This window comes from Alternaria incomplexa, assembly GCF_024043165.1.
Source record: "Alternaria incomplexa strain BMP 0042 chromosome Unknown scaffold_8, whole genome shotgun sequence".
Classification (NCBI taxonomy): Eukaryota; Fungi; Ascomycota; class Dothideomycetes; order Pleosporales; family Pleosporaceae; genus Alternaria; species Alternaria incomplexa.
This window is the reverse complement of record NW_026249857.1, coordinates 749,459-775,834: the sequence shown is the minus strand read 5'-3', so window position 1 is coordinate 775,834 and position 26,376 is coordinate 749,459. Positions and strand designations below refer to the sequence as shown.

Sequence of the window (26,376 nt, the reverse complement as noted above, 5' to 3'; positions counted from 1 at the left end):
TATCCCTACAACCTGAGATGAGCAGACATCTCCTCTACTTCCAAATATAATAATGTCCTTCGGAATTGCTGTTGGCGATTTCATTGCTGTTGGAAAACTGATAAAAGAAGCTGTCGGCTGCCTACGGTCCGTAGGTGGAGCTGAGTCGGAATATCAGGAGCTGATCAGAGATCTCAAAGCACTCGATACATCATTACACCACCTCGATCACATCGAGGACGACAGGAATGCATCCGCTCATGTTGGCCCGATCAAGATTGCTACCACGAATTGCAGGTTACAGCTTGAGGGGTTCTTGTCAAGAGTAAAGAAGTACGAAGGGTCTTTGGGCTCCGCCAGCCACGCATCCACTTTGAGGGCTACATCAGACAAGCTCGGTTGGCATTTTCGTCGGAAAGATCAAATCGAACAACTTCGACGGGACATTCACATTTGCCACAGTATCATTAGCCTCCATCTAGCGCAACACAGTCTTGAGCGCCTGGAGATCTTGCGCGTAACAACCGCAATTGACTTCTCGCATACCTCTGAACAGCTTCATCACGCCCAGACCGCTCTTGAGCACATGGACAAAGAGAACACGCGCCAGGCAGGCGTGTTGAGTGATGTCCAAACACTGCTTCAAGACATGCATCAGTTCGTCTTCGGAGACGTCAAATTGTATTTGATTCGTCTATTCCAGCTCATCAGCAGTACCCTGTACGTAACCTAACCATGATATGGCTTAGGCTTGAGCTAACGACTGATTCAGTACTTCAACGCAGCAAGTTTACGATGTTTTGCTTGATATCCGGAACAAGATATCAGTAGACACGCGCTGGACCTTCTTCCAGGCTCCCTTGGAAGTGGAAGACGCCTTCGGAGTCAAATTTCCCATTCCAACAGAGTATGACTACGACCTGATTGATACCGTTATTAAACACCGATTCAAAATTGGCGGGGGGTCCATGGAGGTGAAGGCGGGGAACTACGAACTGTGTAGGAAACAGAATCGTTTTGATATCATCAACGAGTCCTCACGGCTTCAGCCTGGAACAGCCATCACGATGTTCATCATCGTGAGCACCCGAATCGTCAAAGAGGCAGTGTGGCCCATACCTCATTGCGAGTCCGCGCAGGCAATCCCATGTCGCGGAGGCGGGTCCGTATGGTAAGCATATTTCTATCCATTGGCGACACTTCACTAATACGACTGATACAGCTCCAATCGCGAATTAGACTACTATCCGGCCAACGACATGTTATCAAACATCGAGGACGTCCTTACGCATGGCGCGAAATTATTCCCTCTCAAACAGCTTGCGCATACCCGCAACCAACCATCCAACATTGTCTCTTACAACATCATGGAGCGAAGTACACGACGAAACGTCCGATATGACCCGTTTGGAGACTATCCTCCCGCTTATGGCCCGGTCGCTGGAGATATCGCCAAGATGGATGGTGTTATATCCTGTTATAGTGTGTCTGTGGGAGGTCCTGTAGACGGCAGATTCTTTGGAACGATTCAACTCGAGCTTGAGCCGGATTTTAAGGAAGGGTCTCCGCGCTGTATGGAGGTTGGGCGGGAGCTTGGTAAATGCCTTGATCGATACGGGGTTCATTTGTCTAGTATTCATTCGCATGTTGCTGGCAAACATATCGACGCCGGAGGATGACAGACGTAGTATTGCATGCAACCTGCGCAGTATGGAATATCAATAAGTATACAGTAACTTTTTGATGGTTAATTCTATGAGGGCTGAAAACTAGCCGTGACTTCCAGCCTTACCACGTGGCGCACCTGCAGTTTTCGCTTGTCGCTTCAGCACATCAACGCCTTCCTCGTATCTTTGCTGTCAACTTCGCCGATTGCGCATCTCAGTAGCAAACCATTTGTCTTCATTGACGCTTCTAAGTATCAATTTTCGTGATTGTAGGTTGGTTCGTGCCTGATGGGTCTGCCTGCAGCAAGGCTGGGAGTGGTGGTGGAATGGTCGACATGCAGCACAGCCCCACAAGCTGGCGGTTATAACCTCGCAGCAGTCGCATACCTCGAGTCTTTCACTTCTCCGTTTCGCACTCCGTATCTAACATCAGGCAAGTCGTTCGGTGTTCTCATCATCTACCACCTAGGTATCTAACCATTGACAGAGAGAACTGCGACGACCACCGCACCCACCACACAACCTACCCGGGTAGACACGCTTCGTGTCACTTACATCGTTCAGCCATGCCTTTCAGTGTCGGTATCGGAGACGTTATAGCCACCACCAAACTAATCAAAGACATCATCGACTGTCTGCGATCTGCTGGTGGAGCAAAGTCTGAATACCAGGAACTCGTCACCGAGCTCGACGCACTCAAGATAGCCCTGAACGATCTGAGTCGACTGAGCAGTAGAGCAACCCCCTCGGCACTCAACGACACAATCAAATCCTGCCACGAACGACTTGACGAGTTTTGGGCGAAGATTAAGCCATACGAACCATCGCTAGGCTCATCAAGCCGGTCGAATGCGCTGAGAGGTACCAAGGATAAGCTCCTCTGGACGTTCTGCCGGAAGGAAGAAGTCGTACAACTCCAGAGGAATATCCAGTTCTACAGCAGTGTCATCAACATGCATCTGATACGGCATGTTGCTGGGGAGATGCAAGATATGAGGAAGGATACGAAAGCAGTCTGCAGACAGATCGCTGAGGGAATTCTTGATACGCAAAGGACGCTCGCAGATGTTGGCAAGGATGTATCAAGCCTAGGGGTTGTAGCGAGCAACGTTCAGACACTAGTCACTGGTCTGCATCAGTTCGTATTCGGCGAGGTTAGATCATTCCTAACCAACTTCGGACAGTTGGTGAACAAAGTCTTGTATGCTTCTTCCCCTCACGTACACTCGTAGAGCCGAAAACTAACCATCCATCATGCAGTGCCTCAACCCAGCAAATATATGCCGTTGTTCTCGAGATCCGAGATGCGGGAAGAACAGTGAATACCGGCTGGACTTATTTCCAAGAGCCATTCGCCGTTGAAGATGCCTTTGGATACAGATTCCCGATACCATCAGAGTTCGATTTTGATTTGCTGGAACATTGCATTCGTCATCGTTTCAAAGAGGGTGCCGCCTCTCAAGATGTCGCGCTAGGCAACTATGAGCTTCTCAGATCGAAAGAAAGGTCATCAATCATCACGACAACTTCTCAACTCTTACCGGGAACATCCATCGTAATGGTAGTCATCGTGAGAGCAGATAAGGAGAAATTATGTCCCATGCCTCGGTGTACTTCGGTTCGAGCTATCCCATGTCCTGGCGGAGGCTTCACATGGTGAGTTCCATGATTATCAGGTTTCGCAATTGATGCTGATAGCAATATCAAAGCTCTGAATGCGAGGTATGGTTCGATCAAGGCACAAAGAGAAGACGGGAGCCTGAACATAGGATCAGCGACGTTGACGAGCTCTCCCCCTTCATGGCTAGTTCGTCCCTTAATGACCCTGTACGGTTTCCAGACTGCGGTGTCTCCGACATGGAAGACAGAAGGTCTCGCATTGACCATGAGAAGAAGCAATTGCTCAAGAACGTGAAGATTGCGCACCTGGACCAGCCATCTAGAAGCGAGTTCATGGAAGATATTGTACAACCTTCAGATCGGGATGTATCCAACATCAAAGACAGACGGTCTCGCGGTGTCAATGAGGAAGGTTTGAGGGAACACTGTATTCTCGAGGATCTGAAACAAGCCCACACCTTCCTCAGCACCCATTATATGGCTCAGGCATATGATGACATTAACCATAAGCGCGAAGTAGAGAGTTTGGAAACTGCAAGATTGCACAACTGCACCAGCCGTATAAGCGCGAGGCGATACAAAGGCTTGAAGATACGAGCAATAGGACGCTGTATTGCGGGATACATGGCTGCAGTGCAATTTTCATTGCAAACCATCGACCAGAGGACATAGCCCGCCGTGGAAGACCCAGACGTGGCCACAGATGCTACCCCCCTTATGTCTTTTCACCTTCCGAATTACGCGCCCACTTATACGCTGGAATATCCGCAAGAAGTACTACTACTCGCTATATCACGATAAAACAAGCAGGAGGTGAAGGTGACTTCCTCACACGTGGCGCACCTGCGCTTTCCGCTTCAACACCCTGACGCTTTCCTCGCGCCTACCACCACCCTACCTCACCCTCGATCCCAAAACCTTCCACCCCGCATGAGCAACAAATCGCACTCATGGCCAACCACAGGTCAATGCAAGAGATGAGCCGTCTCGAGGACCTGCAACTGCAGCGCGAGCTCAAGCAGAGCGTCCTTGGTATGTCACTTCCCACTTTTCCGCTGCCGGAAGGCGCTGTAGCAGACTCTGCAATACTGACTGCGCAACAGAATACATCATCGACTTGTACCAACCAGCCTACCCCAACAACCATGGCTTCTCCATCCTCATCTGCCGCCACGTATTTGACCGCTCCTCTTCCATCCCCGCTGCTGCCGCCTTAGGCCGCCGCAACGATAGAGCAGACGAGTTCATCATGATCCGCGCGGTTACACTCAGCGAGCCCGGAACGAAGAAGTGGACGCTCGTGGCTGAGAGCAGCAGGGCGTGCTTCGGTATCGTACCTGCGTTGCAAGAATTCTCGAAAGACTTGGAGCGCCAGATGGGCAACATGACGGCTTCGATGACGGTGGACAAGAAGAGACAGCGGAATGAGAGGGATGAGGGCTCAATTGATCAGGGTGAGTACATGTCAGGACGTTCGCGCAAGAGGCAGAGGGAGAGATCATGACATGGGCTGGCAGCGGCGAGCAGCTTAGACTAGTGACGTGACTCGGATATGATGACAGGTCCGATGGCAGAATGCGAGATATTTACAGTTCACTATACGTTAAACGATAATGCAGAGATGGTCGTTTCGGATATCGAGAAGAGGATTGAAAAGTTGTCGCACTTGTGTGAAACAATGCAGCTACTACGATGTCAAGAAACTCGCCTTACCTAGGCAGATCGTAGCGACTAAAAATGGCACATCATGAAGACATATCGTCATTTACGTGATAAAATTCAAGGAAGAAAAGTATGTAGTTGGGCATCTTTTAACAACTGACAGGTAGTACCCGGTTTTTCCGTAGTTCGGGCCAATGTTTAGGTGTCAGCCCACGGATTGACAGGTGTATCCTCGCATGTTCGCTGGAGTTCCATGTGCCTGCCACGGGTGCCGGCCAATGACAGCTGACTCACGTGGCGTTCTGTACATAGCACCCCTACACGCGATGGCACCGGGCTTCGTCATCGAGCCTGAGTGCTGCCGAGCTGGCCAGGTGCAGCACCGAAACTTGGAAGAACGACTGAGACGCAGCGAGGCATGTGGAGTTGGAAGACGCCGCCATGCAGATGGGCAGAATAAGCATTACCTCACGGCAGCTGTCGTTGGGGGCGTCGCAACGTAAGATGGACAGAAGTGAGGCACCGGTCAGGTTCCGGAGGCGGCCGGAGAGGGGCTATGTCGAGCAGCACGTTGAACATGTTCGCAGCGAAAAGACCCCCAAAGGGTGCGTCGGTGAGGGATGCCGGTCAGAAAAGCTGCGCAAATCATCAGACCTAGCCGGGTTGGACAGGCGCTTCTCGTTGGGCGCAGCAGGTGGTGGCAGAAGAATTGGGCTTGGCTGCCCGGCTGGCGGCAATGACATCACTTGCACGCTCTGTGCCCTCAAGACGGCTGCCCACCCCAGCCTCAAGCAAACGGTAATATCTACGCCACCCCACCTGCACCGAGATAGATCCTTGGGACCCAAGCCAAACGGACAGTCATCAGCCCTGGCCCTCCCGAGTCGACAACCTGTTAAATACCACTGCCTGCCTGTGCCCTGCGCCGCTCGACACCCCATTCCCCTACCCACTTTGTCCCGTCACTTCGCAGGCACCTTATTCTTCGTTGCGACAGCCCACCAGCCTCTCACTTGCGCTAGCAGCCAAGTAAACTCTATCTGAACAAAGCGACCACTCGGTATGTTTGCACGCCGCCGCTCTCTTTTTCCCCTCGCGCGCCCACTAACCCAGCCTTGCGCAGAATACCGCACTGGATACGACCCTTCCTGCTGCCGGACCCCTAGAGCCACAATCGCCCACGGCGGTATAGAGCACCACCACCATCACTATGTCTGAGTACAGCTACGCACCGCGGCACCGTACGCGGGAGCCCGAGTACGTCACCGAGACGACGTACATTGAGCGCGGCGGCCGTGGAGGCGGGGCACGAGATCTCGTCTACCGCCCCGCAGCGCGCGAGGACAGCATCGAAGAAATTCCTCGCGACTTCCCTCCCGGTGCCGAGTATAGGCAGACCAAGTACCGCGAGGAGTATGCGCCGCCCCGCCGCACCCGCTCAGTGAACCGTGGCTATGACGACGACTACTATGACCGTCCCCGCCGACGTGACCGCGACTACGACGACCGTTCCGAGTACTCCGAGCGCCCCAACATGCAGCGCCGCAAGTCCATCGTCGACAAAGTCAAGGACTTCGGCGAGTCAGCAGGCCTAGGCGGCATCATCGGCGCCGTCACTGGCGGCGGTCGTGACCGATCGCGCTCCCGCCCCCGTCGAGACGACCGTGGCTATGATAGCGACAGATACGGATACTACGACGAGCGCGACCGCCGAAGCAGCCGTTACGGATCACGTTCGCGCAGCCGCAGCCGAGGAGGACACAAGTCTGAGAAGTGGGAGCAAGCCGCCAAAGCCGCTATCGTCGCCGGTGCCGTCGAAGCCTTCCGCAGCCGCAAGGAAGCCGGTCCATGGACCGGTGCCAAGGGCCAACGTGTTGCAACTGCCGCTCTTGGTGCTGCCGGTATCGACGGTCTCATCGACAGAGACCCCGGCAAGCACGAGAAGAGGCACGTCGCCGAGTCTGCACTCGGTGGTCTTGTCGCTTCTCGTCTAGCCAACGGCTCTCGCTCGCGCTCCCGTGCTCCTCGTGGCCGTGACGACTCCAGGTCTCGCTCCCGTTCTCGTGCCAGGTCCAGGTCTAGGTCCATCTTCGGACGCTCTCGCTCTCGTGGCCGCTCCCGCTCCAACTCCAGCGACAGAGGAGGAAACAACGGTATCGCCAAGGTAGCTGGTACCGGTGCTGTGCTCGCAGCAGGCAAGGCTCTATACGACCGTGTGCGCTCCAAGTCTCGTGCTCGAAAGGACCGATCCCGCTCTTCCAGCTCGGACAGCTACGTGCCATCACGTAGGGGCAACCGCCGCTCGTACAGCCGAGGCCGCGGTATGGACGACCAGTATTCCGAAGCCCCTTCCAGGACTAACCCAGATCGCAGACTAGCCGCCGCCGGTGGGGCAGGAGCAGGTGCTTTAACAGCACAGAATGGAGGAATGGATCGGAGTCGACGGGATTCTAGCGCGGATTCCGAGTCGTCCACCGATATGGAGGAGAAGCGCAAGAAGCTACGAGGTAAGGAACTCCTCACTGCGGGTCTAGCCACTGTGGCCACCATCCACGCCGCCCACGGAGTCTACTCTTCCATGGTCGCCTCGGAGAACCGCCGCAAGCTCGTTGGCGAGGGCGAAATGACGGCCGAAGAAGCGCGCAAACGCAAGTCCAAGAACATGCTCCAGGACGCCGCCGCCGTGGGTATCGCCGCCCTCGGTATCAAATCCGCCTACTCGGAATGGAAAGAGATGAACGAGCAACGCCACAGCGTCAAGGAACTCGAGACACGCCGCCGCAAGAGGAGAAAGCTCCGTGAACGCCGCGAGAAGGAAGCCCGGATGAACGCCCTCGGTGGCAACATGAATGGTGCAGCCGCTAATCCGTACGCATATCCTGTAGCTGCCAACCAATCCTACCCTACGTCCTATGCCGATGCGAATCCCTACGGTAGCTCGGTCCCGCCCCCACCCATGGGTGCGAGGTACTAGATGCTTCTTTTCTTTGGTTTACTCACGATGATTATTCACGACACGGCCGACTTGGTTACTTGTACTGCGGTGGATGATAGAAGTATTGTTACATACCTTTTTTATTACTCTGTCTTTCAGAAAGCTTGGTTAAGCGAGGAGGTGAATGTTATTGTTCTTCTTTTTGAGCAGCTCCATTCTTTTGTTTTCGCGACTCTGATGATTGACGATGGATGGAGGCAACTTCTTGGGTTGGGAAGGAAAGAGAAGAAGTGTTTTTTTGGTTGATGCGACAACGAGTCTTCTGGCTCACACATGAATGATTCACGACATGACTTTACGAAATGAAGATAGATATGAAATGGAAAACGGTCTCTTTGTACATGCTTTCTGGTTTGCACGTTTTTATTTGAGACTTCGTGATGTATCTTGACGAAAGACCGAGCTCAGCTGCGACATGTTCGCTTTTGGGTTGGTACATTCACAGATTCGATATCATACGAACGAACTCTTACACACGATCATTGAACAAGACTTTTGATTCAGGACATCCGTCCTACTCCCAAATCTCCAAAAGCTAAGAGAAAGAGGCTATGTGATATGTGATGCCAAACTAAGATAAGCAAAGGGAAATGTCCAGGCATCCAGGCCTTGAAGACTCCGCCACCGGAGGTATGTAAATATATTCGAACGCCAGAGAATGTGCAGGGGAGATAAGGTAGATGACCAAAAGATATACAAAGGGGATATGTGTTGTGGAATGGAGGACCAAAACCAAGTTGCCGTCGACATCATGTGTTTCGCCGTTCAAGCACCCTCATCATCACTGATGTCTTCGTCAAAGTCGGGTTCGTCGACGGCCCAGAGGATGAAGGGGCCGTTGTACTCCATCTAGCGTTTGTTAGTACATGTCCATCGAAAGCAGGAATGACATGTCATGGGCAGGTGGTACTTACATCATTACGACCTGGCTCTGATGCAAACCACCAGCGGCCTAGGATGATGCGACCACCGGGCAAGACAACGCCCTCGTACGCCCAGAGATTGTCCTCGTTGGGGTGGTCGTAGTCCTCAGTGAAGTGCTTCATGAAGGTGATGCGCTGCCAGCCGGGGACACCACCTTGAGGGGGCAGTGGGTTGAGCCAGCCAAGGGCCTTGTATTCATCGTCGAGGTCCTCGCCCTTGCCCTCAAATTGGATGCTACCTCCTGTAGTTGTCTTGGGGGTAGTGTTTCGACCCTGAGTTTTGATGCCTGGCTGCTTTCCAGCGTCCTTCCCAAGCGAGCGGAGGCGGTCTTCGAAGACGGGTGGCCATGGGAGCTCGCGACCATCGGGTAGGCGACTGTCTTCTGCGAAAGCAAGCTCGAGAGACTGCATGTGATCAGTAGGGTTCGTAAAGGCCATTCCCAATTGGAAATCTACCTGGATCTTGCCCTCGTCCACGTTCTTGTCAATGAAGACCTGTCTGCCTGGTCCCTGCTTTCGCAGCTTCTGAACCTCAATGTTCTCGAGGAAAGAGTAGGTGCCTTTCCAGTACCTGCTCAGAGGCTTGGCTCCGTCGGTGAGTTGTTCTCGCCATGCTGAAGGCTTCTGGGTAACGTCTAGCTCATCGATCCTGTCGAACAAAGTTTGGGCATCTTCGTTCATCATGTGGTGACGGAAGAAGTTCATCGCGTGGAGCATCCACCTGAGGTTCAACTTGTTGTGGTTGTCTCCGGTGAAGAGGCGTTCCTTGTCAGATGAGAGGTAGACAGCGTGCTGTGAGTCCTCGAAAGCAAAGACATCATGTCGCAAGCCTTCGAGGTTGAAGATGAACTGCGAGCACATGAGCCGGACAGCGGCAAGCCCATCGTCGATGTAAGCCATCTTGCCGTTTTGGGTCTCAGGGGCCCGTCGGTCGTTGTTGAGGATATGGGATTTGAGAATGAAGTCGACAATGTGGACGTGGTTCTTGCAACGAAGACGGCCATGCTCGTCAACTTCGGTAGCTCCTTGATAGGATTCTGTATTCGTTAGCACACGAAAATTGTGTTCAGTTCCTGGGTATTTCCGACGTACCAATGATCATGTCTTTGATCATGTTAATGACCTGCCTCTCCCCCTGACGGGTTCCGTAGTGAAACTTGTAACGAAGACCGTATTTGAAAAGTCGGGAGCGACGCTGATATACCCTACGCAGGTTGAGGTTGGAAGGGCCGGCTTTGAAGTCGTACTTCTCGCGATACTTTGCGCGCCAGAAAGATAGGTTATCGGCGTCGATGGCATCGTTGGTAGCACGGCAGGTGGCCTTGTAGGCCGCGATGTCCTTGTCGTCGTGCAGCTCATGAGCAATGGCCTTGTTGAGCTACGAGTGATCGTCAGTATTCTCAAGTCTACTCACGCATGCATGTTGGGAATACATACCTCTATGGGTAGAGAGTTGAACGCCGTAGCAGTAGATGGGCTCTGGGAATGAGCCATGTTGATATGGGATACTGAAGAGGTCAATGATTGAATTATTCGCTGATCCGGTGCGATGGAGGAAGAGGGTTCGTGAGAGAAAAGAGGCTGGCAGTGTGTGAGGATAATATACGGAGGCAAGCTCACCCTCACTAGCCGGGAAAACAGAAACTCACCTATTGTTCCATAGACAGTGAAGGCGACAGGGGTCCGACTGGCCGTAGACGGCCGTGGCGAGACGAGGTGAAGGTGAACGCTACCAATCGTCCCCAGCTAAAATCAACACCGCGCGCGAATGTACGGCTGTTCCGGGCTATGCGAGTACTCTAAGCTTCGCGGTGGTAGACGACGGCCTATATACGGATTGGGAAGGATAGCTGAGGTGTCTTGCGGATCGCTGGGCGCAATAGTGATGAGAACTTGCAAACGCTTGTGCTGGTCCAGTGTGCGTTTGTAGGCGTCAGGCAGGGTTCCAACGGGGTTACGTAGACGTGGGAGGTGGAGGTTACTGAGCGATGTCGGTGTCAAAGGCATGATCAGGGACTTCGTAGTTTGATTGTGGGGTTGGAGGCGATGATGATGGTTGTAGTTGCCGCTGCTCCCTTGGTCTTCCACATGGCCTCGAGGGCAGGGACAGCCAATGACGCACATCTCATTTCGAACGTCGACATGTGACTCGCGAAGAATATCCCACGCTTTTCTGCGGACCATCAGCTATTGCATAATTGCATCTGGAAGGTTGGGAGGAAGCTTTTGAGGCACAGCGCTCTGTTGAGCGTGCTGTTGAGCGTGCAGTGCATTGTACTATCAAGGTAGTGTGTACCCGAGAACTATGACTCTTCCTCATCTATATCTTTACAGAAGCGCGCCGACAACAGCGACACCCACAGCCAGATAACTTCCGCTTCCAACACCCAAGTTCAGCGCAGCACCGCTTGTCTCAGTCGGCGTCGATACACCTCCAGTTCCAGACGGTGTCGGGCTCTCATTCTCTCTCGCGTCAGCCGCCTCGCTCACATCCGCAATACCACTACCATCCTCCCTCGTAACGACGAATATCTCGCCCGTAGAGTCCGAACTCATGTACAAGCGACCCTCGGAATCCCACGCAAGGCCGACGGGGCGGAAGCAGGAGTCAGGGCAAGCGGAGAGGTCAGGATTGGAGACAATATCGGTAGCAGCAGTGGTACTGTTCGCGAGCTCGACAGGTGAGCCCTTGCCGTCGAATTGGACAAGGCTGAGCTTGTAGCCGATGGGCTCTTCGCGGTTCCTGTACAGTCGTTAGAGGGGTACAGAGAGAGAAGTGTAGGCCAAATTACCAAGAGCCATGCATCGTTACCCATGCGGCAGTGCCGTCAGGGTTGAACTTGATGTCTAGGGGAGCCATGTGAGCATCGAACGTGATTCTAGGAGCGATACGGTCTTCCACGCAGAAGGTATCATTGACAGTCGCGTTCTGGTTTCCAATAGCAAACGCTTCGCCCGTCATGCCACCGAAATCCGGAATCTCGGACCTGTTCCATGCTGTAAAGCACGAAGGGTAGCCATAGTTGCCACCTTGTACATCGCTCCCAGTTCCATTGAGGTAACCGTGGAAGTTCAGTTCTTCACCAGGGTTGTTCTGGTTGATAGTCTCTCCACTACGTTCGATGTTGTCGACACTGTTCTCGACAGAGTATATACCACCTGAGATGGGTTCCTCAGCTACTCCTACCGAATTCCTCAGACCCCAACCTAGCAGCAGTCCGCTTGAAGCATGATCGTACGCGGAGCCGGTCATGTTGCCTACGTTAAAAGCTTTAATTGTCGAGACTCCTGTAGTCACATCCAGGGTCTGGAGGTCGATGTTACCCACACTACCACGAGAGACAAGTAGCATGTCAGGAACCTTCTCGGACATGAGAAGGGTACGCGTAGTATGACCTTCGTCGTCTCCCATGCCTTCGACGACATCACGGGGTTCGGATGTAGTCTTACCCTCGGATGCATCGTAGTCCCAAGCGTAGACGTTGCTGTGGGATGATGCATAGAGCGTATTTCCATCCTGCGAGAAAGCAATGCCATGGTTCAACTGCCATAGTCAGCGATCAGTCACATTTTACTCAACGCGATGCAAACACTCACAGAGTCATCCTCAACCACCATCTGCACGTCCCTACACCGGCCATTACCAGTCATACTCAACCGGCTAACCCCATGCTCCTGTTCGACGACCAACAGCCCACCTTCCCGATCAAAAATAATGCCGCGTGGATCCCTCAGGCCATTAGCCACAACCTCGACACGGAACCCCGGCGCCACCGAAGGAGCACCATTCTGTGGGGCAATGGGACTTGCGCATGCTGCACCAGTGGAGGTGGATTGCGCTTTGGCCGTCAGCACACCAGAGCAGCCGCTCAGGCCCACCACTGCTATTAAGTGTTTCAGCGCCATGTTGAATTGCGGAGAATGACGTGAGAGTGCTGGCCTTTTTCCGACGCAAGCACTGCAAGGCAATTGATTTGGGCAGTTGCGCCGTGCTGGAGGCGTAACAAATCCGAGCCGGAGCTTAGCGAGATTGGAGTAGGTTTGGTTGGGGCGCAGTTGAGGTATGCAAGGTACGGATGTAGTCCAGGCAACGGGTACGAGGAGCTCTCTTTCTTGGTGTTAGCGCCGTGAGGTCGTGGAGATTGGAAGGCAGTTGGCTGTTGAGCGTCTCGATACGAGGATTGGTCCAGATGGGAAAAGGAACACCAGGATGGACAGGAGTGCAGCGCTTCACATATAGACTTGCGCCTCTTCTAGCATGTAGTCAGGCAAGCAGCCAAAGTGGCAGTCGCCTCTCTCTTGGTGTTGCTTCCCGTCATTGCTTGGCCTGCGCCTCCCAAGACAGAAGGAACGTCATTGACCTCGGATGAATAACAGCGCGGGGTCTGAGGATTTGCCCTACCGTCAAACCATCGCAGTCTCAGCTACATGCACATTGAAATTGGCGAGTACGCGTTGAGGGAACCGCAGTACTCGCCCTTCGTCTTGGTGCAGCAATCGCATGTTTCCATAGGGCAAGTCGTGCGACCGTTTACACGTCTACAAGGAAATAGTGGAGCAGGGTCGTGGAGGCTCTGTTTACAGTACTCCGGCGTGCCACCGAACCGGCCGAGGGTATTCTTCCCACCCTTGGACGCGTGGTATGCGCTTGCCGGGGAGTCGGACCATCAATCGCGGTAGCCATCCCGAGGGTGAACGAAAGAAGCTGTATAGCACGAAATGTGGTAAGCTATATCGTTGGGAAAACCGGAATATGCATCGTGGATGACAGTGCAGCGTCTTAGGGCGTCTCTCGGTTAGTGGTAGCTTCGGCTTTATACTGGAATGCGACATGGGCTGTATTGTTGTGATCATCCAAGATTGTTGGTATGGCCTGACGCACAATTTACTCGTACGGAGTATCTGTAAGGAGACTGGACTTCACGCATGTACTGTTGGGTACTCTATTGTCTTGCTGTGGAATGGTGTTCTGCACGGATTTCTCGTCCCGTGTCTCTGCCGCTCATTGACCCGCCCGGGCAGAAGCGAAAGCGAGTGGTACGCTGCTGTACGATGATCTGGCTCTCCGGCATGAACAAGATGCGCAGGAGATCTTCAGTGCGTGCGTGCGGGTTACTGCGCCTCGTTCGGCGATGTCTTAGTAGCTGGCTCATCAGGGCGCTGCGTGTAAATGCATTAGTGGTATGTGATTCGGCTATGGGGCTGCAGTAGCTGGGCTCGCAACAACGGCTCCGGAGCTTTGATGTATTCGAGAGACCTCAACCGGGAATCAGGATACGACAGTACATTCCGGAATGACCGTCTTCTAAAAGAAAGTGGCGGTGTACTGAAGTTTCAGAATATGGTTCTGTCGGTTGTTAGAGAACACACAGAGGGCCTAAACTGTCTGGATACGATAGAGTTGCCGAACCCGAAAGTCAAAAGTGAAGACATCATGATGTATGAGCGGGACGGTAGTCTAAGATATGTTTCAAATTCTGTGTATTCTTGTCTTGTGCGACAGTGAGCAGCCGTCAGATATCGATGCTATGATTTTGAGAAGACCCTCATGGTGATTCAAGATACCATAGATCAAGAGAGACAATGAGACAAAGGAACAAAGAGAAAACCCTTAACCCGCTTTTGTACATGACTGAGACGTGTAGAAAAGCGGCTCTCGCGAACTGCGCGGTATGCCCATCCCACCAGGAGAGTATTATATGCTCCACATCCACATAGGAAACCCAATCCTCAATGCGCCGTATTCTTCCATTAGACAAAACATATGCATGCTGCGCATGTGCGCTTCATATCGCATGCCTCCTCTTTTCCACGTGTATCCTGGCTGGGAGATGCTGCAACTTATGCAAAAAGGAATCGCAAATGCCATGTCGCTTCAAATGCAGTACTTGGCCTGACCTGGTAATCGACGGCTGCGTAATTAATACAGGGTAAAGGTGATCAGGCCATGGAGGCCGGATCGTCGCTCAAACGCTCTGATCCAAAGGGAAATATCCAGAAGAAACTTTTGTTTCTCCCCACAAACTTTTGCCCAGATGCGTGTGGCCAGCACGGAGCGAGTTGAATGCTACCCCAAACATGCTCGTAATAGCTCCATCGCGTCGTTGTTTCCTGTGAATTTACATCACTGTCATGAGTTTCATCTGAGCCGCAAGATCCGCATCTTGTTGGTGAATCATGCTGAATGGTGGCTCCTCGTGTAGTGGGCTTGCGATAGGACTCGAGTACAAGCCCTCCGCATCCCTGATCGTGTCTTTGACTTTGCGCGTCAACGTACTAACGTATGGCACGATGCGTCGCAGAGTCGCGGTGTCGAATGGAACCTTCTTCGAAGGTGTCGAAGGTACGGGAGGCGCATCCAGGAACGGCTCGTATGCGCTCCTCCTCTTTTGCAGCGCTTCGATGACAGAACGTGCTTTAGCCTCCGAGTCTTTCCGGGGTCTCGTAACGATAGTCTTGGATTCGTGTGTCGCAGGTGTGGCGTCGGATTCCAGTCTAGATGTGATCGGTGAAGATTGCGGGGTAAAGATGCCGTTGTTGGATGGGAGAATCGACTTCCTCAGAGGGCGCGCTGACTGTGGTGGCTTGGGGCTATCTTCGTTAGGAGATGATGACTTCTGCCTTCCTCGTCCAAGGCTAGGGCTGGCAGGTGGTTCGTCAAAGGCGTCATCGTCAAAGCCAGGCGATGAGGGCGGAGAGGCGTGGGCCAGGCCCTCGTGGTCGGCCTCTTGGTCTGCAAGCTCGATCATCGCATCCACTTCAAGCCACATGCCCGAAGGGGGGCCTTGTATCATGCCGAGCGCAACCGCGCGTACTCTTTGCTCTTTGAGCTCCTCAATTAGTAGACCCCATTCGCGCAGAAGACTGATGTTCGCAAGGACGTTGTTCTGCTGTTCTTGTATAGTCTTTGGTACGACCATAGACGAGCCACTGTTCCCCATAGGCGAGCTTCCGTCCTCTGCAGCAGGCTCCTCAGTGAGCTCGGAAAAGTCAAAGTCGTCGTTCCAGTCTTCGGTGACACCTTTGCTTCCCACACCCCAGGTGCCAAACTTGTTTGTGACCACTGTGCTACGCTTGCCAGTCAGATCCGGAACGACGGGCACACTCTGGCTGCGGGCGTGCAACCCGCTGGGGACTCTGCGTCCAACAGAGCGACTGCCTCTGCGGTCCGCATCCTTCTTTCCATGCACCGTCCGAGGTCGTGGCGGCGTGCAGCTGCCTGAGTTCTTATCTGCGATTTGCTGTTCAGACCAGTCGAAGATGCTGCTTCGCGCGTCCTTGTCGCCGAATTCTGATGTGGGACGCTTGGGCGTAGCTGGGTTAGGAACGTGATCGGGTGCGAGCAGATGCTTGTGCTGTCGCAGCAGCGACACGGGTGTGGCCTTGTGGTTGACTGTTGGATGATCAACCCAGGGATCCTCATCATCTGCCTCTTCTAGTGACCACCTACTGCTATCGTCCTCGTCCCCTGCTCGCGAGTCCCATTCCAATGTGCCAAGCGAAAGCGGCTTGGGCATGCTCGGGGGAGACGACGTTATCGACTTGGGAAAGAGAGGCGCGCTGTGTGTTCGGGAGAAGGTGGGCGAGTCCTGCGATGAGCGCTGGGGACGAACAGTCCGCACGGGTGTCGAGATGCTCTCCTCTTCCTCGGCGATGCTCTGGTGGCCGGCGACACCATTGACGGTGGGCTCCCCAAAAGCGCCGGGCGGCAGTAGATCGCGTAGGGCTGTAACCTTGACCTTGACTTTGGCGGGGGGTGACTCGTCGAATATGGTCTCAATGCGAGGCCCACGGGCGCCGCCAGCTGTACTTCTGGTCGCACCAGTGCGCAGCGAATCAAAGACGGTGTCGCTCTGGACGTCAGCGTCGTCCTCGTCGCCGGAGCCTAAGGCGCGAAGTTCATTATCAGACGAGCCGACCAATGTCGAGGCCTGTTCTGAGGGGGCCATGGAATGACGCGAGACCCGAACTCCCGATTGCGCTAGAGTAGGGGATGGTGGCGCCTGATTGGCGCCCGGTGCGGCTGAGGCCAAATCGTCGGGCTGCTGAGACAAGGGCGCCAAGCCCGCGCCAGCGAGCATGTCAGAGGAAGGAAGCGCCGGCAAGGGCGACGACAGACGCCTGGTGTGGGAAGCATTGCGTGCCGTCGCTGACTCGGGCAGCCCGGCGGACGTGGCGATGTCGCGCTTTGCTGGTTTGGGATCCGTCACATCGCGGCGGCCTTCTCCATAAGAGGTGCTGTGTGGCCGTCTGCTCATAGTAGGCAGGATGGGTGCTGAGTTGACCCGCTGGCTCGCACGGCGGGAAAGTCTGGGTCTGGACACGGCGCCTGTTCGCTCCTTCTTGGACGACAGGAAGGAAGTGATGGAGAAGGAGCGCTTGGGTCGAGGGGCTTGCTCGGGCTGGGATGTGGAGGGCCGGCCACGAGTTTGGTTTGCTTCCCTGGACGCAAACATGGCCGTCATGCTGAGCGGCGTCTCTGGCCTACTTACGTAGAAGACGCTTTCACCGTCGTCGCTTGTCGAGTCATCTACGTCCTCTGAACCTGCTACGACCGACCGCGCGAGCACGAGCATGGGCTTGTGCTTGTCGTCCGGGAATATCCTCTTGAACCCGTTCGCATATGCCACGGAGCCTCTCCGCCTCGTTAGTGACCGCTCCTTCATGATTCTCGCTGTGAAGAATTGGGTGTACTCGGCCTCGCTGTCGGTGCTTGCGGAATGCGGGTGCTCGTCCATGGAAGTGTGCTCGGCCGTCATGGACAGCCGCGCGCCGTAGTTCTGCAGCGTTGCGTTGCGTTGGTGACTGGTGGCCGGACGACGGAAGGACGGTCGCAGGGTCGAGGTGCTCGTTCTGGGCTCTTCACGAGGCCCGCGCATTGACGAGGAGCGCTTCACCAGCTTGTTCCGTGACACGGGTGAAGAAGATCGCTTCCCGGCTATGGGCGCCGTCGAGCCTTCGTGGGAGAAGGCCATGGAGCCATTGGAGCACGACACGGCGGGCGACAGCGGCGACGGGCTGGTGTTCCTGCTCGACGAGTTGGATATGGAGGAGAGGCGTTTGATCCACGAGGCTCGCCGTGACGGCACGTATCTGGCCGTGTCTACGTCGGACACACTCTGGTCACTGGAGGGGTAGTTTGCACTCGTCGCACTCGTCGGCAACTGCAGCGCCGCGTCGTCGCTCGTCTTCCTCCTCACGATCCGCAGCTGTGAACGGCCGTCCCGACTGAGTCGAGTCGCAAACGGCATGCGCGAGGCAGGAACGACGGGTACGGGGCCGCTAAAGGGAGGCGCGGTCGTGGTCATGGCAGCGGTCGACATGGGATTAAGACTCGGCTCGTATGCTGGTGTGGCCTTTTTTCTATTGGGGTGCGACGGGTCGAAGGGGGCCTCCCGTCCAAAGGCCAGGCCGACAGAGGATGTACCAACGACAGCGGCAGTGGCACAGAGCTGTATCACAAGGGTCCGTCAGTCATGGCGCATAGTACGACGTCTTATAAGAGAGGTATATCGAGGTGAGACAGTCTTGGTGCAGCCGCTCTCGGAAGTAGACGCAGACGCGGCGTCGTCGATCGAGACATATCAAAACAAATCAAGGGCAGCTGCAGCGCGTACACAAGATCCACGGACTATGAGATAGAGAAATGCAGGGTAATTACCGTTGGAACAGTTTTCATTCTCGTTGGAAACCAAGCCGCCGGGGAAAGGTCACTCGTCGAGGCGCTTGTGACGACTTGTCGAGCATTATGGCATGTCAGGGTGCCGGTGAACCAGGGATCGCGAGCTGCACGAGTATAGACGGTGGGAGGAGAGGGGCTCAATCAGGCGCTGGAGCAGGCGTACTGCATTCCGGAGCGCAGCAAAGGATGGACGGCACAAGCACCACGACGGGCTGAAGCAGAGAGGTGGAGCTCGACGAGGAGCGAGCGGACGACTGAAGAATCCACTGCTTGTTGCTTCTGGGATCTACGTACAGGGCTACCCAGCTCTCTTGGGATTAGCGAGATGTCGCCGATGAGGGCTGATAGCGGCAGCTCGACTCGAAACATAACACGGAGGTACACAGACCCCATGCCTCACTTTGCTCCGTCATAGCTCCACGCTGCGAGTAAAGTCAATCTCATCAACCTATGCTGCATGCGACGAGCCCGAGGCAGCAACTCCTTGGGCAGGCACTGAGGGCCCGCTGCGGTGCCCAGTTGGCCGTACCACGACGTTGCGCCCATCTGTCTCGGGCGAGCTCTAGCGCCGAGTAACAATCAACAACAATCAGGGACATGGCGCAGAGAGGCTGGAAGAACCCCTCTGCCGTCAGAGCTACCCAAATATAGTGTACCAGATAGCATCCCGGGCGCCCGTCACAGCACACGGTGATTGGCAGCCGGCCGCTGAACTGCCTGGAGAGACCCCTGTAGCTAAGTGGAGATGTTTGCTGATCGCGGCGTACGCAAGTGTCAACCGGCTTATGTAGTCCATCGGTGGTAGCGAAGGCGTGCTTTAGACTGTGCAGCCACGGAGCCATCGCATGTTACCTCGCGCCCAGCATTCGGTACAGTCAACGGCAGAAGGACCTTGGTACCTACGAGCATGGCGTGGTAGAAATTTGTTGAATCGGCTCTATCGGGCATCGATTACTCTGGTAGGAAAGCTGCTCGTGATTGAGATCCTTGATAGCCGAAACGCACAGCACGTCAGCCACAGAGCGGAGAAGTGGTGAGAAGCGGGAGCATGGGTTGAGGATAGGACGGAATCCGTGTATCTGAGGCAGCGAATTCAGCGCCCCGGGATATATCTCCGCCGTTAAAGCCCGCATGCTGCGTGTTCTACCTGCCATGGCTGTACTCCTAGGCATGCGTTGTTCTGTCCGTAAATTTTCAAAAGCCAATTGACAAGGCTACATCACATGTTGCATGCCGGGTAGCCAAGGCGGCTCCGTGCCCGACCTAAGCCAGCTGAAAGATGACTGCCAGGGCCGCTACGAACTCCAGAGGCTTTTTGCAGACTATCGAGACCGTTGTGCCCCTCACTCTAGGAATAGCGGGCGCACGTTGGAGTCCATCTGGCAGGCGGCTTGCTGGGCGAGCTGTGCGTGCAGAGCTTGACGTGACTGTGCGATGCGTGCTGACCCGCGGGAACACAGAGATGCGAGCAACCGGGACAATCCTAGGAGCACATCATTGCTAGAGCGCCTCCAGACGCGTGGTGCAGATCCGCCATCTGTGCCAGTCCACAGGCGCAGCAATGGGTTGTCATGTTTGATGGGCTGTCGGCGTCGACGCCCTGATTGGCCGCCGCCCGCTCCTTCCAGAACCGCTGCCACGCCACATTTGGCATCCCACGTCAAAATGTTCTCTGCCTTGGACAAGCAGCCGTAGCACCGCACGAAGCAGAGACCACCACTGCCCCGCTATTACACGCTGACTACGTGAACGCACGAGATAGGACTGCCCGCTCGCCGACCTCGCCAGCGCCACGGTGACATTGACTGCGGCCGACATCGACTTCGTCACCCGCCACCATGGAATCCGAAATCAGAACCCAAATCCCGAACATCGACCCTGTTCTGTCAGAGTACTCGGCCGGGTACCTGACCCATGCTGCCAACCAGTTCACTTCCGACACTGACCCAAATGCTCCCTCCCCACTTGAGGAAGCCGCTGCCACCGTGAGCGCTCTGCTCTTATCAGCGTCCGGAGATCTCTCACCTCAGAACGAGACGAGTATCCAGAACCTTGTGGAAAAATTCATTTCCCGCCTGAACGCCGCCAATGGCACAGACAGTGAGCGGCGCCAGATGGCTCCATCAGCCAAGAAGCTCGACCAGGCTATCCACGTGGGCTCGTCCAGGAACATCTCCTCCACGCTAGGTCTTGCTGGCGGCGCCGTCGATCTAGAATCTGCCAACACACGTAAAGTTGAATCCAGGGTCGATCGCAAGAAACTTGAAAAGGCCGAACGCAAGCTCCGTGCGAAGCAGGACCGCAAAGAATTCAAGAATGTCGAATATGAAGCTTCTCGGCTTCTCAATGAGCCCAACGAGGCACAAAGCTATGAAGAATTCTACATGGCTGTCAACCCGCTGCAGCTGGGCGAGGCCAACAACAAGAGCAAAGATATCAAGATCGATAGCTTTGACATTTCTATGCCTGGATTACGCATCCTTACAGATAGTTCCCTGACACTCGCATATGGCCGCAGATACGGTCTGGTAGGTCAAAACGGTATTGGTAAATCCACCTTGCTTCGCGCCCTCGCCCGCCGTGAGGTCGCTATTCCTACGCACATTTCGATTCTTCACGTGGAACAGGAGGTAAGTCACTTCATGCACTATGCAAGTCCAATGACTGACTGCATCAGATTACTGGTGATGACACACCCGCACTGCAGGCTGTCTTGGACGCCGATGTATGGCGCAAGCATCTCCTTCGGGAGCAAGAGAAGATTAGCAAGGAGCTAGCTGAGCTTGAAGAGGAGCGTGCTAAGATGGCCGACACCTCCGCAGATGCTGCCAGGCTAGACACTCAGCGTGAAGGTCTAGATACCACTCTGAGCGACATTCATGGCAAGCTCGCCGAGATGGAGTCTGACAAGGCAGAATCTCGAGCAGCAAGTATCCTCGCAGGTCTTGGTTTCTCACAAGAACGACAGCAATTTGCGACCAAGACGTTCTCTGGAGGATGGAGGATGCGTCTGGCACTTGCACGTGCGCTGTTCTGTGAACCTGATCTGCTACTGCTTGACGAGCCGTCGAACATGTTGGACGTCCCCTCTATTACCTTCTTGGCGAACTACCTCCAGGGCTACCCAAGCACAGTACTTGTCGTATCGCACGACCGAGCTTTCCTCAACGAAGTGGCAACCGATATCATTCATCAACACTCTGAGCGACTCGACTACTACAAGGGTGGCAACTTCGACTCCTTCTACGCTACCAAAGAAGAGCGCCGCAAGACAGCAGTGCGTGAGTACGAGAAGCAGATGGCTGAGCGCGCGCATTTGCAAGCTTTCATCGACAAGTTCCGATACAATGCTGCCAAGTCTTCTGAGGCCCAATCTAGGATCAAGAAGCTGGAGAAAATGCCAGTCCTCACTCCACCAGAAGCAGCATACTCGGTGCACTTCAAGTTCCCAGAGGTGGAGAAGATGTCACCTCCTATCATTCAGATGAGTGGTGTTACCTTTGGGTACACCCCCGACAAGATTCTGCTCAAGAACGTCGATCTCGATGTGCAACTCGACTCACGTATTGGTATCGTTGGTCCCAACGGTGCTGGTAAGACGACGGCTTTGAAGCTGCTCATCGGCGCACTTTCACCTACCACTGGTCTCATCTCGCAAAACCCACGCTTACGTGTAGGCTTCTTCGCACAACATCACGTTGATGCTTTGGACCTGAACGACAGCGCCGTCGGATTCATGTCGAAGACGTACCACGGAAGGGCAGATGAGGAATACCGTCGTCACCTTGGTGCCTTTGGCATCACGGGTATGACTGGATTGCAGAAGATGGAACTGCTGTCAGGAGGTCAGAAATCGCGTGTCGCCTTTGCATGCCTAGCGCTGCAGAACCCGCACATTCTCGTGCTTGACGAACCGTCTAACCACTTGGACATCGAGGCCATGGACGCGCTTTCGGAAGCACTGAACAAGTTCCAGGGTGGTGTACTCATGGTCAGTCACGATGTCACTATGCTGCAGAACGTATGCACAAGCTTGTGGGTGTGTGACAACGGAACAATCGAGCACTTTGATGGAACCGTCAAAGACTACAAGCGCCGCATCACAGCGCAAGCGAACGAGGCGGGAGTTGTAGCGAAGCACTAGATTAGGTTAAGATATAGAACAGGTGATAGTGATGATATACTATCCCACATTCTGACAAAGCTAGATCTGTATAATACACTCGTCATGGTTCTAACAAGAATGATCTACTTGTATGTCGCAGCTACCGTGATGCGAAGGATATCACATCGCATTCCGAAGTTGTGCCTGCTCTTCTGCTCGAAAGTTGGAAAGCACGCTAGGGTCAAAGCGGACGCCTGGACTGATTAACCACTCCGCGTCCATCGCGGCACTGGCACCTCATCACACGCACAACACCTCCCGCCCAGCACAGCAAGCAAACATTTGCGTCTCTTTCACCTCGACCGCTGCTCCACCTAATGCGCGTAGCTGCCTCGTGGTGCCCACGCGCTCAGGTTTAATTGACAGCGGCTACTAGCGCGCTTGCCCCTTCGAGCTCATCATCCGGTCCTGTCCAATACACAACCACCGGCACCTTGTCGCGCACGCAGACTTCCAGTACAGACGGCTTGTCCGTAGTCACTCCTTTGCCTCCGAATCCCACCCAGCGCGATTCCTCCCGTCCACGCTACGCCGTCACCGCTCCCGCCAGCAGCACCGCCGCATTGACGACAACAGCCGGCGAATCACCCTACCCACCTCCCTTCTCCTCCCTCTTCTTCCCGCCCGACGACGCTGAGGAACGCGACAAGCTCGGTGAAACCGCCGAAGACGAATCACCTCCCGCATTCACATCTGCGCCTGCCTTTACCGAGTCATCCTCGTCCGCTGCTGCTGTAGCTGCCACCAAAGCCGCGCTCCCTTCCGATACCAAGGAAGGCTCTAGAAGCAAAGACCTCGACGACGGAGAGCCGCCGCCACCCTACAGCGAAGGATCCAGCCCACTCGAGTCCTTTACCTACGTAATGGCATCCGCAGGAGGTCCCGCGAGTATCATCACTCAGGTGTCGCAAACAACAAATGCAGGACCGCCCATCAACACCCTGGGTGGATCAGACGAGAACATCACTCTGGAACTGAGGTACGGAAATGCATCGTCACACGCGACACCAAGGCTAACCGAATCCTAGGGGCACGCGATTCACTCTATCGCGAGACGAACTTCTAACCCTGCCCGAATTCGTCCTCCTTTCCCTCTTTCCCAATGGCCTGCTCCCAGATGGGCACATGAACTCCTACCACGATGGAGACGTATACCCAGTCGACGTTGGTAACCCCATTTCTTCCTCCTCACCCCTTCCCTCGACCCCAGTAGCTAAGATCTTGTACCACCTCTCCAACCCCGCATTATACTTATCTGACAATATCTACCCTTCACAGTACGACCCAAACTCCCTACAGTACATGCTGGAGTTCTTCCGCACTGTAGCCCAGACCATTCCCGCATCGCCTCCATCCCCGACCGCTGCCGAACATGCTGCCGAAGCTGTACCCATTGAACCTATGCATGGCTCTGCCAGGGACATGCTCCAGGACCGCGCTGGCATAATTGTGCTGCGAGAGGACCTCGACTTCTACGCTATCCCACCGCATCGCGACATCACTCAGCCCGAGATGATCGAAGTCAAGCGGGCTGCAGGCGAAGCATTGCTGAGACAAGATGGCATTTTCTCTGGTCTTAGGAAGAGCGAAGAACCAGGAACGACCGAGCAGCACCTAATCGAGATGTTGACTGCAGGGTGAGCATACCACCTGCAAATGAGAGAACAGCAGCTAACAGCACGCAGTGGCTTCAACCACGACGACCGATGGGGTCACCGCGCCGGCGAGCCCAACAAAGCCGTCATCTGCAGCATCGCGCTTGCACGCCTGAGGACAGACATTAAGGGCAACGACCTTGCTAACAGCAACGCTGTCGGAATGGCGCAGAAGCTGCTCCTCTTCTGGAGGAAACCCGCTCGCCGCTGCTGGTGGGAAGGTGTCGAGCTTGACAATGTCAGAGGTGTCGAAGGCAAGCTCAAGGTGTGGATAAGGAGGGTCTGGACGCTGGAAATGGTATGTTTACCCTAACGGATGACCACAGCTTTTACTGACAACACCCAGAGCGTTATCGGTCTCCGCTAAGGCACTCGCTACATCCGGCGTTCCGTTTCTCGAATTTTGGTGGCGTTTCCCTATTCACTCTTGATATTCCGATCGCGGCATCATTACCGCCGATGAAAAGCACCGGCTGGCTCATCGTTTCCTACTGTTCTTGATACCTCTCTACTTTGGTTCATCATCACCCACCATGGAGACTAAGGCAGATGTTCTCCATCCCATAGCAAGCGTTGGCATCATAGGGCATTTTCAGTTACATTGTTTTTTTCTCCAAGATAATCTATGGGTCAGGAAGGTACATATGCTTTGTATAGCAGTAGTAGTAGCAGACAGCAGGCGGATAATCTAGGTCCGCATTAAATTGTAATATCTTTCCTCAGTACGTACAATTGTTCGCAATTCCAAACTACGCGCATCGCATCAGCATTACAGTTCTCGCCAACCCCTGTCCCATCTCCACACCCTTTTTTCTGCGGTACCGAAATCAGCCTCAGATGTCACCACGCAGTTCTCTCGTGGCGTCATAAACTTTCCGCATGTCTCAACCCCACATGTCACCAACAACGTCGTGTTCCTGTTGAATAAGCCAGGATCCCCCAAGCCATTTCTATCTCACCAAAACTTCCCTCCGATCTATATTGGATATGCAAGACCCCGTGTAACCACGCTGTAGCTTCCCTTTCTTTCCCCCACACGCACAACATGTTACGAGGCTGGAGAGGACGAGTCTAACGTTTCAAGTTGCTCAGCCTCGAAATCGCCATGTCGTGGTTCCAGATACCCGGTTCTGCAGGCAGGGGCGACGCGGAGGCGGAGCATGTTGTGGAACGGGGTTGGGGCAGGGATGTTGTTGTCTGTTTGGTCTGTGAGATGTTGGGGGAGTTGGACTTGTCGGTTTATGATTTGGAGGGTTAGGTCTGCCTTGCCTGTGGGGAGGTGTGAGGAATGGAACAGTGATAGAATGGGGATGAATTGGGGATGAATTGTTCGTGTAGTCCCCAGAAGCACGAGCGAAGAGGTCTGCCGTCCTTGACCAGAAGACTCGTATACCACCGACCCCAATGCAGTTCGCCGTCACGAACGGAGAAACCCTCCATCGTACTACATTCCGACACGATATATCGGTCCTCCCGCATGAAGAGCGCGGGAAACGCTATAGCAACCACCGTTCGCCTCCCAACCACAGCAAGACCAAACTTACTTCTCAATCCGATGTATTGAACTTTGTCACTCCCCGTCAGACTATGCAATGCATGGGATGAAAGCTACAGCGGCCCGCCATGCCTACGCATAGCAACGTGTCGTCCGTCCGTACATGACATTGCAGGAGCATACCTGACACATTCTTTGCTGCTGTGACTTCCTTGCGTCCACTGTTACTGCATCATACACACTGCGTACTGCGTATGCTGAGCGGGAAGTATCTGATGTGGCGTGCATGCAGCGACATGTCCGATCCGATGTTAGCGGCGGAACATGCGTCTCGTGGTTTCTTCGCTGGAATGTTGGGCAACGTTGTGAGTGTGTACGATCGTCTGTTGCGTTTGACGTATGCGTGCGATACGGCATGGATGTGGAGGACGCGAGAACGAATAACGTTTGGGCACTGCAGACGTCAACATGTCAGAATAGACGCAAGGAGTACTTCTTGCATCTTCGTGTGAGGCCCGATGAGAGTATGCCTG

The 26,376-nt window shown here is 54.4% G+C and overlaps 7 protein-coding genes across 7 annotated transcripts; 4 read left to right on the top strand and 3 right to left on the bottom strand.

Moving 5' to 3' along the window:
• Nucleotides 1-1,934: 1,934 nt before the first annotated feature.
• Nucleotides 1,935-3,938, top strand: J4E90_006064 (uncharacterized protein; the record flags this gene model as incomplete). The annotated part of the gene is made up of 3 exons (XM_051435613.1): nt 1,935-1,938; nt 2,211-2,847; nt 3,422-3,938. 3 exons carry the CDS (start codon nt 1,935-1,937, stop codon nt 3,936-3,938), a joined length of 1,158 nt encoding a protein of 385 aa, XP_051290471.1.
• A 278-nt stretch (nt 3,939-4,216) lies between these two features.
• Nucleotides 4,217-4,770, top strand: J4E90_006063 (uncharacterized protein; the record flags this gene model as incomplete). The annotated part of the gene is made up of 2 exons (XM_051435612.1): nt 4,217-4,298; nt 4,370-4,770. 2 exons carry the CDS (start codon nt 4,217-4,219, stop codon nt 4,768-4,770), a joined length of 483 nt encoding a protein of 160 aa, XP_051290470.1.
• Nucleotides 4,771-6,138: 1,368 nt separating this feature from the next.
• On the top strand, nt 6,139-7,902 carry J4E90_006062 (uncharacterized protein; the record flags this gene model as incomplete). The annotated part of the gene is made up of 1 exon (XM_051435611.1): nt 6,139-7,902. One exon carries the CDS (start codon nt 6,139-6,141, stop codon nt 7,900-7,902), a length of 1,764 nt encoding a protein of 587 aa, XP_051290469.1.
• A 786-nt stretch (nt 7,903-8,688) lies between these two features.
• Nucleotides 8,689-10,340, bottom strand: J4E90_006061 (uncharacterized protein; the record flags this gene model as incomplete). The annotated part of the gene is made up of 4 exons (XM_051435610.1): nt 8,689-8,772; nt 8,838-9,883; nt 9,939-10,224; nt 10,284-10,340. The coding sequence occupies 4 exons, from the start codon at nt 10,338-10,340 to the stop codon at nt 8,689-8,691; spliced, it is 1,473 nt and encodes a 490-aa protein (XP_051290468.1).
• Nucleotides 10,341-11,174: 834 nt separating this feature from the next.
• On the bottom strand, nt 11,175-12,752 carry J4E90_006060 (uncharacterized protein; the record flags this gene model as incomplete). Its single annotated transcript, XM_051435609.1, has 3 exons — nt 11,175-11,589; nt 11,639-12,390; nt 12,444-12,752. 3 exons carry the CDS (start codon nt 12,750-12,752, stop codon nt 11,175-11,177), a joined length of 1,476 nt encoding a protein of 491 aa, XP_051290467.1.
• Nucleotides 12,753-14,965: 2,213 nt separating this feature from the next.
• J4E90_006059 (uncharacterized protein) lies at nt 14,966-18,097 on the bottom strand (the record flags this gene model as incomplete). Its single annotated transcript, XM_051435608.1, has 1 exon — nt 14,966-18,097. The coding sequence occupies one exon, from the start codon at nt 18,095-18,097 to the stop codon at nt 14,966-14,968; it is 3,132 nt and encodes a 1,043-aa protein (XP_051290466.1).
• Nucleotides 18,098-20,366: 2,269 nt separating this feature from the next.
• Nucleotides 20,367-24,715, top strand: J4E90_006058 (uncharacterized protein; the record flags this gene model as incomplete). The annotated part of the gene is made up of 6 exons (XM_051435607.1): nt 20,367-21,158; nt 21,206-22,657; nt 23,143-23,672; nt 23,722-24,330; nt 24,379-24,646; nt 24,695-24,715. 6 exons carry the CDS (start codon nt 20,367-20,369, stop codon nt 24,713-24,715), a joined length of 3,672 nt encoding a protein of 1,223 aa, XP_051290465.1.
• Nucleotides 24,716-26,376: the final 1,661 nt, after the last annotated feature.